The sequence below is a fragment of the Psammomys obesus genome, unplaced genomic scaffold (assembly GCF_907164565.1).
Source record: "Psammomys obesus unplaced genomic scaffold, mPsaObe1.curated_primary_1811, whole genome shotgun sequence".
Taxonomy (NCBI): Eukaryota; Metazoa; Chordata; class Mammalia; order Rodentia; family Muridae; genus Psammomys; species Psammomys obesus.
The window spans coordinates 9,311,048-9,323,877 of NW_026596152.1; the positions used below are offsets into that span (position 1 = coordinate 9,311,048).

Sequence of the window (12,830 nt, forward strand, 5' to 3'; positions counted from 1 at the left end):
GGAGTTTCTGATTATTACAGGACAGTTTGTGTTGTTTGGTTAGAGGAGGTTAGAGTGGGGTCATAGTTCAAAGGTGGCCCTGGGGGCGTCTGGGATTGCTCCACACTAGACTCCCTGGCTGAGGCCTGTGTGCTGACAGTCACCACAGGAGCCTGTCAGATCTTCATCCTAAGGGAGAGATTGCAGTAGGGCATGGCCTGATTTGTGAGGCAGTAGTAGACAGAACCTGATCCAACAGCAAGGAAAGCTGGGCATAACAGTGTGTACACGTGGAAGGTAAATGGATACAGGAGGGTCACCTCAATTCCTGGTGAGTGTAAGTCTAAACTGGGCGACATAAAGCCAAATCTTTAAAAAAAAAAAAAATGTATGTTTTTTTAAGTAGAACTTTTAGATAAAGTCAGAAATTTTAAAAGTGGGTAGCTTAAATTCCTCTCTGAAATGCATACTTTCACCAGAGATTAGCATGAGTCAGCTTAAGCCCATTTAGAGCCTAGACCCCTGGATCTGGGGAAGGAATTTAAACATTTGGTCCAACCTCCTGCCATTGGTCATGTGAGGAAGTGAAAGTCACAAATGAAGGAAGTAGTTTTGTAAAATGATGAAACGCCAGGGCAAAAATACGAGAGAAAACAACAGAAGGTGACGGGGGTGGGGTTGGGGGGGTGGGAGAGAGGACTGTTTGATCTAGTGATTCGAGAGCAACATTTGAGCATCTGGACTCTATCCCTGGGATCCACATAGTGGAGAGAAGAAAATACCTCCTTCAAATTGTCCTCTGACCTCCATATATGCTTAGGGCTTGCACAAGTCCCCTCCACACACACATAATAAATAGGTCAGTGGAGTGAGAAACACCTGTTGTACTTCTAATAGGCTATATTAGCAACTAAGTGGCAAGTGACAGATTTTGAGCTCCTTGGAAACAGGGGCTGGTCCCCATTCTATTGGGAAAGAAAAATCTGGATTGTGATATACAGATCTCCTCTTTAGCAAACCATTTACATTTAGTGTTCATTAACGTTTTACAGTTTGTTTGTTTTGTATGATTTTTGCTCTTTATAGCTCAATATGAAGGTATGTCATGCTAGTGATAGAACCCCAGGCCTCAGGCATGCTCTGCCTCTGACTTACACCCCCAGCCCTATTATCCTGAATTTAAAAATAAAAAATACAACAGGGAGCATGTATAGGTAGGATTGCACTCAGACTATGAAAGTCCATCAGTTCTGGACCAGAGACTTAAGGACTTGTGAAGAGATCTTTCAAAGTCTTGGCTTGAATGGGAAGGAAGTGGTGGCGTCCACAGTGTCAAGTATGGATGACAGTACACAGAGTGCTCCTCTGGGCAAGGGCTGTAGCAGGGGTCCTTGAAGTAATATACTCTAGGCTAATGTGGCTTTGTGTTCTTTGCTTTTTAGGATCCCATGGCAACTGTGGTAGAGGTCAGGTCTAAGCCAAAGAGCAAGTGGAGGCCTCAAGCTTTGGACACTGTGGTACGTTCCAGATAGGTTGTTCCAGGCACTTAGGACAGTTACTTCCTGTTGTTGGGGCTACAGTTCTTCATGGGTTCTGGGCCAGTGGAAGGAAGGAACATCACCCTCTGGAGGCCACTCGGGCCAGGCAGTGGTGTTGCACACCTTTAATCCCAGCACTTGGGAGGCAGAAGCAGGTTTATCTCTGTGAGTTGATCTACAGGGCCAGCTTGATCTACAGAGCCAGTTCCAAGCAGCCAAGGCTACACAGAGAAACCATGTTTAAAAAAAAAAAAAGGTGTAGAGCTCAGAGTTTGAGGCCAGCAGCCTGGTCTACAGAGTGAGTTCCAGGACAGCCAGGGCTGTACATGCAAAGAAACCCTGTCCTAAAATCCAATAAGTAAATAAATAAGCAGGTAGGTAGGTAGGTAGCTAGATGGTAAAAAAACAGGCCATGAAGAAAAGCACTTGTGAGACCTAAGTTAGTTCAACTTAATACAACTATTATATAAGGTTTTGAAAACAAAGGAACACAAGCTTTTTTATAATGCCATCTTTGCCTAATCATGTAATTTTGATGTCTTCTTAGTCCTTTTTTAATTTTTTTTTTTTTTTTTGGACAGGGTTTCTATGTAAGCTTGACTGTCCTGGAACTCACTGTGTTGACCAGGCTTACCTTGACTCAGAAATCTGCCTTCCTCTCTTTCCTTAGTATGAGGTTAAAATCATGTACTACCATGCTTGGCCTTTGCAGATTATCAATAGAAAAAAACAGCTTGGGTATTAGAAAGCCTCAAAGGATGCTTTTCAGTGTCTAGGGGAAGTTTTTGAGACTTGAGTCATGTTCTCCAAGCATGGTTTTCAGATTTTAACAACATTCTCTTGTTAGGCTACTGTTAAAAATATAGATTTTAGCTAGGGATAGTAGCACATATCTGTGATCCTAGCTATCAAGGAAGCTGACACTACAATTTGAGCCTAGCCTGGGCTACATATGGTGCTATGAACTTGCCAACTCCTTGGGCAAGTATCAGCTGCATATTATCTTGAAAAGCTATTCATTGGCTTAGGAACCCAGAGTGATGGATGCTGGTGATCATAGCATTTGGAAGGTAGAGACAGGAGAATCATGAATTCAAAAACAGTCTGGACTATATGAAGCCCTGTCTGAAACCAAAGAGAAAAATATTTTTTATTTATGTGTTTGTAGTTTTTTGAGACAGGGTTTTACTGTGTAGTTCTGGCTAGCCTGGAACCCACACAGATAAGGCTAATCTAGATCTCACAGAGATCTTCCTGTCTCTGCCTGCCAAGCACCATCATGCTCTTATTTGTGTTTTCCTATTTGTTTGGTTTTTATTTGTTTGTTTTGTTTTATTCCCATTAAAAGTACATTTTAGGAGCCTAGAGAGATGGCTCAGAGGTTAAGAGCACTGGCTGTTCTTCCAAAGGTCCTGAGTTCAATTGCCAGCAACCACATGGTAGCTCACAACCATCTTTAATGAGATCTGGGGCCCTCTTCTGGCGTGCAGGCATAATATTGTGTAAATAATAAAATAAATATTTTTTTTTAATACATTTTAAACAAAGACCCCACTAGTTGGGATCCACCTGGCAGATGGAGACCCAGGATCTGTCTATCCCTTGGGCAGTTTCTCCCTCTTGGTATGATAGCTGTAGCTGAGGTGACAGGGCCAGACATGCCTGAAGATAAATTAGGTGCTGTGTTGTGCTTCGACTCAAAAGCTTCATCCTCTGTCTCCATTGACAGGAGCTAGAGAAGCTGGCTTCTCGGAAATTGAGAATAAATGCTAAAGAAACCATGAGGATTGCGGAAAAGCTCTATACACAAGGGTAAATATAAGAGCTCCCGGAGCAATCTGAAATCACCCCCTCCCCTGTCCTGCATGCCAGGAATTTCATCCAGGGCCCTGCACACAGTAGGTAAGCTAAGTCCTACTCTTGACCCCTAAGCAATTCTTCTGGGTCCTGTCAAGTGGCAGGCACAGGCAGCACCTTTAGGGGTTGTCTGTCTGTCAGACTTCCACTTGTCTCTGTGGTCAGTGAGTGCCCTCGCACTGAAGTGTCCCTACTGCCCACTTCCACTGTTTGAGAACATGGCAGGTGAGTTGTCCAAACTGAGATGTGCTGTAACTATAAAATGCATAGCAGAGTTTGAAGATGGATATGAGAATAAGACATGAAATACTCTTTTTTTTTAAGGATTGACTCCAGGTTGTCCCTCACGCATGCTAGAATGGTGGACACACTCCACCACTGAACCACGTTGGACAATACTGTGGGTGTTGTTGGGTTTAAGATTTATTTTTATTTTATGTGTATAGGTTTTACCTGTATGTGTCTACACCACGTGTGCCCACAGAAGCCAAAAGAAGGTGTTAGATCCCCTGGAACTGAAATAACAGACAGTGTGAGCTTCCCCATGGGTACTGGAAATCAAACCCAGGTTCTGTGGAAGAACAGCCAGTACTCTGAGCCATCTTTCTAACACGGTGCTTTATATGCTTTAAGAAAAGTTATAGACAGGCTGGAGAGGTGGCTCAATGGTTAAGAACACTTGCTACTCTTGCAGAGGACGTAGGTTCAATTCCCAGCACCCACATGGTGGCTCATAACCATCTCTAACTCCAGTTCCAGGGCTCCAGTGCTGGCTTCTGAAAGCCCTGGCACACTGGTGGTGCACAGGTGTACATACAGGCAACACATATAAGTAATAAAGTTAATTTTAAAAAGTTATAGAAGAATGTCCTGTGGGAGCAGTCTGATCCACTGAGGCTCTCAGCACAAGTGGTCTTTCTGTCAGACTGATTGGTAAAAGGGGCCAGTCCTATGCCCTAGGCACAGAACTGCAGTCTTGGCCCTTTCTCTTATAGTGTGCTTCTGCTTTCTTGTCTGTAGGTTCCCAGAATGTCCCAGCAGGAAAGCCCGCTATCTTTCCCCCCTTAAGGGCCTACCTATCTCCAACACCTTGTCTCCGCTTAGGTGGTTTACAGTTGCATTGGCAGGGGGTGGGTGCCTACAACCTCCAGTGGTTACAAACCACAAAAAAGCCTAACAAGGTCCTTTTGCTCTACCTTTCTCTTAGGTACATCAGCTACCCCCGAACAGAAACAAACATCTTCCCCAAAGACTTAAACCTGGGTGCATTGGTGGAACAGCAGACCCAGGATCCACACTGGGGGGCTTTTGCTCAGAACATTCTAGAGCGAGGTGGCCCTACTCCGCGAAATGGGAACAAATCTGATCAAGCTCACCCTCCCATTCACCCCACCAAATACACCAGCAGCCTGCAGGTTGGTGTCTGCTGCTAAATCCTGCTGGAGCATAGAGCAGGTGCAGGGTGCAGTAGCAAGGCCAGACTTTCCTCTGTGGGCTCTGATGTTTGGAAACAGTGATACCAAAGTGTCTTTTATTTCAAGAGGAGAGTGAAGGGTGCCTTCAGTGAATCTGTTTCTACGTTTTAAATTTTCCAATCCTTGTTTAAGACAAAGTCTCAGTATATAGACCAGGCTGGCCTCAAACTCAGAGATCCACCTGTCATTGCTTCGAAAGTGCCAGGATTAAAAGTGTGCACCATCACGCCTGGCCTTAGTTGTTTTAACTAAGTGTTATTCATTGTGAGGAGGGGGTCCTACATGCCAGAGCACATGTGTGGACAAAAGAAGTAACTGGAGATCTACACAAATAACTATGCGTTTGAGTATATTATATCTTTACTGTTTATAAATGATAACATTTGGGCTACGGAGATGGAATGAGTAAATGAATCCTTAAAAGGGTAATTGTTAGATATGTACGTGAATGTTTCATGGACTTTTGATAGTAGGGTGGGCTTCATTAAGTCCTTGCTTACAGGTAATGGAATGTTACAACAAATTACGTCTTGTGCATACATGAAGGTAGTCCTAAGCTGTCGCATACAGTTACCTGCTTTATTTAGAAAGTCTCGTGTTGATTTATTATGCTTTTACCTCATTTCTGTTGACATGAGGCTCATATCGAAGAATTCTTTCCTTACCTTTGCCTGGTCAGAGTTGTGAATTTTGCATTGTGTCATCACTTTTAATCCTGACACTCAGGAGACAGAGGCAGGCAGATTTCTCTGAGTTCTGGTAGAGCTCCGAAATGAGACCTTATCTTCAAAACAAAACAAAACACAAGAGAGTCATTTACTCACACACTGTTGTGGGGCCTGAGGAGCCATGTGTTCTGTTCTCTGCAAACTCCCGGCTCAGTGCCGTAAACCAAGTTGAAAGTCCACTGGGTGCTGTGCTCCTTGAAGCATGCTGTTCTGGCAGGAGTGTCAGACTCTCCTTTTCTTCAGGGAGATGATCGACGACTGTACGAGTTCATCGTTCGCCATTTCCTGGCTTGCTGCTCTCAGGATGCTCAGGGGCAGGAGACTACCGTGGAGATTGACATTGCGCAGGAACGCTTTGTAGCCCATGGCCTCGTAATTCTAGCGCGTAACTACCTGGATGTGTATCCATATGACCACTGGAGTGACAAGGTGATAAGGAGGTTGGCCTACCCGGGGAGAGGGCAGCGGTGCTCCAGCCTGTGCTTCCTGATGGAGCAGGGCTTGGGTGTTTCGACAAAACGTCTGAATCCACACCTGCCCCCTCTAGCTCCTCCCTGTCTATGAGCAAGGCTTCTGCTTTCAGCCCAGCACTGTGGAAATGGTGGATGGGGAGACCAGCCCACCCCAACTGCTCACCGAGGCTGACCTCATCGCCCTCATGGAGAAGCATGGTATCGGTCAGTACCTTGTGTGGGAGCTCCTGGCTCTTGGGCATGTTGTAGGCCAGGCATGACCTCCTCTCAGGGAAGGCATTATATCCCTATTCCTATTCTATATTTTAAAGTGAAGGGCCTGGCAATACCCTTGCCTGTCATACATGAGGCCCTGATTCTGCCCCAAACCCTGACTCAAAAAAGAGAAGACACCAGGCGGATGTGGTGCACTCCTTTAATCCCAGCACTTGGGATGCAGAAGCAGGTGGATATATGTGAGTTGGAGGCCAGCCTGGTCTCCAGAGTGAGCTCCAGGACAGCCAGGGCTACACAGAGAAACCCTGTCTCAAAGAAAGAAATGGAAGGAAGGAAGGAAAAAAAATATTGAAGTCACATCTGCAAAGGTTAAGAACTTACCTAAGGTCACCAAATACATATATGTTTAATATCCAGTCCAAATAATTCCATGGCTAATGTGCTTTTTTAATTTGTCTTTACAGTGCTAGGAGTAAAACATAGCGGCCTGCATTCCGGCTGTGGTTCTGGAACTTGTCTTCCTGACCAACAACAGGGTTCCTAGCTAGGGCACTTTAGGGTGGGGTCCAGGTGCACTAAGCCACGGTATGAAAAAGGTTTTCCATAGGGTATTACTGTTTAGCTCTTTCAGCATGAGATCGCCAGTGGCGATGGAAGCTCAGACATTCTAAAGCCTATGGCAGTAGTGAAGTGTTAACAACTCTTGGTTAAACTACTATGCTAAGCAGGGCAGAGGTGTGAGCCAAAGCCCATCCCTGGTTGACTTGTAGCCAAGACACAGGCCTGGCCCCAGTGGACCAGAGGGCAGGTCCAGAAAGATATGACCGAGCAGAGGATAAATGATGAATCTTAGACAGTCTTGAAGTGAGAAAGCTCGAACCTTTTTTCATGTGAAATCAGGGGTAATATAAACCCTGGGCAGATGATTTCGAGGGTAAATGTATTTGATTCATGGGGTCAAGGATACTTAATGATCTATTACAAGGAAGATACAGTACTTAATTATCCTAATGGGGGGTGTCAGTCTCCAAGTACAATTGAAGGTCACTGCTGGACTGAGATCCTTAGCAAGGTGGAGTATTTCTAGGAATTCTTAGGTGCTTGCTAGAGCAATTTCCTTTCCAGGGAAGGGTCTGGCCTGTAATCTGCCCTGAGGGCTATGTGACACTGAAGAAAGGGAGTCTGTCATCATAGCCTGAGTACAAATAATTGGCTATGCAGAGAAGACCGACTCCAACCTTATCCAGCAGAGCCCTACACACCTGCATGCCGGAAGAGGGCATCGTACATCAGGAACCACATGGTTGGGAGCCACCATGTGGTTACTGGGAATTGAACTCAGGACCTCTGGAAAACTCCTAACTGTTGCGCCATCTCCCCAGCCCTATGCAAGCACTCTTAACACCGGAGGCCAGGGGCCCCCGCTTCCCCAGTGCTCTTGAAGCCAGCACTGCACCATGTGTGTAAGGCCCTAGATGTTTGGCATGACTGGACACTCAGCTGAGGGCACTTTACGGCCTTTGTAGTGGTTCTCCATTTTGATCCAGAACAAATAACTCAAGAGCCAAGGCAGGAAGTTTGAAAGTTTCAAGGCCAGACTAGCAACTGATGAAGCCTCTGTCTCAATACAAAGTTTAAAAGGCTGGGAATCTAGCACAGGCCTGTAACCTCAGGACTTAGGAGGATGAAGTGAGACAGAAAGGTCAGGAGTTCAAGGCTATCTGCATACATAGCAAGACCCTGCCTCAAAAACAATAAAAAGTACAATTCTAGGGGCTGGAAAGGTGGCTCAGCAGTTAAGAGAGCTTTCTGCTCTCGCAAAGGACTCGAGTTCTGTTTCTAGCTCCTATGTTAGATGGCTCATGACTGCCTGTAACTCCAGCTCCAGGGTATCTGATGTCCCCTCCAGTGGGCACCTGTCCTCATATGCACATACCCTCACAGAGACATAAACTAAGCCAGGTGTGGTGTAGCATTTTGTTAGGATTTTTGGTGTGTATCTCCCAAGCAGCACAGCTGCACTTAAAAGGTCCTCTGGGTTGCAGCTTAAAGTAGATTTGCCTAGAGGTGGACAGTGAGAGCAGTACTGGAGAAGTACAGGTGTTGCATATAAATAGTTTTAAAAATAATAATAAGTAATAACAAGTAGGCACAGCAGGCCCCTCGGCCACAGTCTGATACAAGAAAAGAGAAGGATTTAAATAAGGAGTTTTTAAGGCTGGGATTGACAGTTCTGATGAACCCTCAAGTGTTAGGAGGGAGGCGAGTCAAGGTGGCCTCTGGGATTGCTAGCAAAAGTCAGATGTAAGAGAACTTACTGACATAAACTGCCCAGGTGTAAGACACATCCATGGTAAATGAGCTATCCACAGGCTATTCTGATGCTGCTGTATTACCACAAAATAATGGGGAGATGAGATGGGCATGGGGGCAAACACATGCCATTCTAGCAGTTGGGAAATAGAGGGGGATTCAGAGTTTAAAGACAGCCTTGCCTACACTGCAGGTTCAAGGCCAGCTAGGGCCATACTAGACCCTGTAGATGATGATGATAACGATGATGATGACAATGATGAAATGGTTTTTAGGTACTGATGCAACTCACGCAGAGCACATCGAGACCATCAAAGCCCGGATGTATGTGGGACTCACCTCAGACAAGCGGTTTCTCCCTGGGCATCTGGGCATGGGACTTGTGGAAGGTAAAGCACAAGAGAGGTTTGCAGTAGAAGCCAAGATGTCCCAAGCCCTGACATCGTTTAGAACCTCACAACACTGCTCTTTCCCTATAGGTTACGATTCCATGGGTTATGAAATGTCCAAGCCTGACCTCCGTGCCGAGCTGGAAGCTGATCTCAAGCTCATCTGTGAGGGCAAGAAGGATAAGTTTCAGGTTCTAAGGCAGCAAGTGCAGAAATACAAGCAGGTTTTCATTGAAGCAGTAGCAAAGGCAAAGAAGTGAGTACCAGACCCTTCTCCCCTGTCCAAGTGGTCCTGTAGTTCCCAGCCATGCCACAGAATTTCCTAGAGAGGACTGGGAGCGCCTGGGGAAGCCCAACAGAATAAGGTTATAGAGGCCCTGCTTTCACATTCGTTAGTTGCCCTGTGGGAGGGGAGCCAGCTACACATGTACCGTCCCTTGGGTTTTCCCCCGTGGATTCAGTTTATTCCTTTCTAGAGAAACGGGCTCCACTGGTTTTAAGCTTTAGAAGTGCCTTTCTCTCCTTTTTGTTCTGCCTTGGTAGGCAGCAGTCCTTTAAGTCAGTTAACCCAGGTTCTAGTGTGGAACCTGTTCATTTGGAGCATTTGGAGGTGGTCAGTTAGTGAACAGAATATGTGTTTTGTTAGAAATGATATATTTTCAAGCCATAGATGGTGACTGCTGTGTGTCCTCCAAGAACTTGGGTAGTTAAGGCAGGAAGATTGCTGATTGCTGTGAGTTCATGGATATCCTGGGTTACAAAATGAGACCCAGTCTCAAAAAAAAAAAAAAAAAGGAAAAGGAAAAACAATATTTTCTAACCCAGATGCTATGATTCATTAGCACAGAAACATACTTAGTTCGATTTCCTGGCATTCTTGAACTCTCTAGAGTGATAGCTTTGTTTGCCAGTCACCTGGCTGATGGAAAGCACCTGTTGAGCCACAGGCTAGACTTAGTTGACAGGAGAAACTTCCATAAGGCTAGAAAGCAGTATTTACAGCTACTCTAGGGTGGTACTGAAGTAAGATTGGTCAGCAGTGCTCATGACCTACCAGATACGTCCAGCTATTGAAGACATCATAACAACTGTGTTCTAAGCTTTCAGTAACTGAGTACGTGGTGTTGCCTGGAAAATAGTGCACCCAAAGAAAACATAGCAATACAGTCTTGCTCATGCATCTTGCCCTTTGCATCTCTCCTGTCTGGCTATTCTGAGTTTTGTAAGCCAGCCAGTGAATCAGAGCATCAGACCATGGTAAGCCCCCTTAGAGTCAGAAGCACAGGCACATCTTGAAACTTGTAGCTAGTGTCTGAAAGGGGAACAGGTTTGGTCAACTGAGCTCTGTCTTAGGGGTCTTACTCCAAGTGGCAGTAGGCCCAGTTTGAATTAGGAATCAGTTACTATTCGCTAGACAACTTCTTGGTGTCTAGGACAACATTTTATATGGCTATATTTATATGGATGACAGGAAATGCCAGTTTGGGAATTTCTCTTTCTTTTTTCTATTTGTGTGTGTTAGTGTGTGCACGCACACGCACATGCCAAGGCAAATGTACTCAGACCAGAGGACTGTTTTTAGAAGACAATTCTCTTTCACTGTGCCATTCCAAGGATCAGTCTCAGGCCATCAGGCTCGCATGTGTACCCACTGAACCTTTGTGCCAACCCCAGTTTGCATTTTTCTTTTTTCTTTCTTTTTTGTTTTGTTTTTTGAGACAGGGTTTCTCTGTGCAGCCTTTGCTATACTGGGCTCGCTTTGTAGACCAGGCTGGCCTTGAACTCACAGAGATCTGCCTGCCTCTGCCTCCCCAAATGCTAGTATTACAGGCGTGCACCACCGCACCTGGCTTCAGTTTGCATTTTTAATGCTTGAGACTTTTAAACCCTATATCGGGAATATAGTCAGATAATACTATTTGTACTATTTGTGTCTACCTAGAGCTGGCATCACACTAGGAGCCTGGAGTCAGGGGCAGCGGGGTAGAGAGCTCCATCTCCTCTCTGCTTACTGGTCAGCCTATGACTCCCTGGCCAACTGGCTCCAGTCTAATGGATACCTATAAAGGCTTTTGAATAAAACTGGCTTGTCTATCTGCTTTTTCTTCAGATTGGATGAGGCCTTGTCTCAGTACTTAGGAGAAAGGACAGAGGTGGCCCAGCAAGAAGAGATGTATCCAGCCATGCCAGAGCCTGTTCGGAAATGCCCACAGTGCAACAAGGATATGGTCCTCAAGACCAAGAAGAGTGGTGGGTTAGTGTCTGGCTCTCTCTTACCTCTACTCACCCAGTATATACAGGGCTGACCAGCTAGCCCCGAAAGGACCTGTCAGTCCATGCCCATATCACTATTTAGAAGCAGACCTGCTATTGGCAGACACTGGGCAAGGGATAGAACTGGGAGGGCAGCAAGGTAGCACCTGGGTGCTGAGGGCAATAGGAATTTATATGCCACTAAAATAAGGCAGGCTGCAGGATCCAGAGGAGGGTTTGGCTCTCCTAGAACTGGAGTTATAGGTAGTTGTGAGCTGTCCAGTTTGAGTGCTAGGAACCAAACTTAGGTCCTCTGCAAGAATGGTAGTGTTGTTACCATGGAGCCATCTCTCTAGCCCCAGGGATTTTTATTGTTGTTTATCTATTTTTATTTTTGTTATTTGAAGTATAGGAGTAGAAACCAGGGCCTCATATACTTGGCAGCTTTCTACTGCCTGTCTCCCAACCCAGAATGGGTTTCTGTTTTGTTTGTTTTGTCTTTGAGTCAAGGTCTTGTTTATGTAGCCTAATGTGACCAACTTTGTGCTCTAAATCCTCCTTCCTCAGCTTCCCAAGTGCTATGGGCTAAGAATGATAATTTTTGTTTTTGTTTTTGTTTTTTGAGACAGGGTTTCTCTGTGTAACCCTGGCTGTCTTGGATTCACTTTGTAGACTAGGCTGGCCTTGAACTCACAGAGATCTGCCTGCCTCTGTCTCTCCCTCCCTGAGTGGTGCACCACCACATCTGGCTTAAATATATCTGTGTGTGTGTGTGTGTGTGTGTGTGTGTGTGTGTGTGTGTGTGTGTGTGTGTGTGTGTGTGTGGGGGGGGGGGGGGGGGGGGGGGGGGGGGGGTTTTCTGTGTAGCCTTAGCTGTCCTGGAACTCACTTTGTAGACCAGGCTGGCCTTAAACTCACAGAGATCCACCTTCCTCTGCCTCCCAAGTGCTAGGATTAAGTGTGTATGCACAGGGCACTGCATACATGACTTCACTTTGAGCCGGATGTGGTGGCACACGCCTGTAATCCCAGTGCTCAATAGGCAGGGGGCAGGAGGATCTCTGTGAGTTAGAGGCCAGCCTGATCTACAAAGGGAGTCCAGGACAGCCAAGGCTGCACAGAAAAATCATGTCTCAAAAACAAAAAAGAAAAAGAAAAAAACAAAACAACAACAACAAAAACAATGACTTGGTCAGTGGTTTTTTTTTGTTTTGTTTTGTTCTTGAAACAGGGTCTCATTCACTCTGTAGTCCGAGGTAACCTGAAACTCATTATGTAACTGAGGCCTGCTTCACATTTGCTAAATCTTGCTCAGCTTCCCAAGTGCTGGGGTTATGTTGGAGAAACACCACACCTAGTCACTGGTGGTCTAAGTAGAGTCAGTAATAGTTCCATTTTTTTTTCCCCTTGAGGCAGGGTTTCTCTGTGTAGCCCTGGCTGTTCTGGAACTTACTCTGCAGACCAGGCCGGCCTCAAACTCTGTCTGCCTCAGCTTCCTGAGTGCTTGGATTAAAGGCATGCACCAGCACCACCGGGCTATAGCTGCAATTTTTTAGGGGCATGAGAAGCTTGCAAGAAGGGTTTCTAAATCATTCTGTGTTAGTATATC

At 45.6% G+C, this 12,830-nt stretch overlaps 1 protein-coding gene across 2 annotated transcripts in view; it reads left to right on the plus strand.

Annotated features, from left to right (window-relative positions):
• The window catches only part of Top3a (DNA topoisomerase III alpha), a 34,113-nt gene that overhangs the window by 16,754 nt on the left and 4,529 nt on the right, over positions 1–12,830 (plus strand). For both annotated transcript variants that reach the window (XM_055594102.1, XM_055594103.1), the window contains exons 9-16: positions 1,422–1,496; positions 3,247–3,329; positions 4,582–4,789; positions 5,821–6,006; positions 6,125–6,254; positions 8,855–8,968; positions 9,059–9,224; positions 11,079–11,222. In XM_055594102.1, the coding sequence (XP_055450077.1) occupies positions 1,422–1,496; positions 3,247–3,329; positions 4,582–4,789; positions 5,821–6,006; positions 6,125–6,254; positions 8,855–8,968; positions 9,059–9,224; positions 11,079–11,222 (1,106 nt within the window). The remainder of the gene's footprint in view (positions 1–1,421; positions 1,497–3,246; positions 3,330–4,581; positions 4,790–5,820; positions 6,007–6,124; positions 6,255–8,854; positions 8,969–9,058; positions 9,225–11,078; positions 11,223–12,830) is intronic.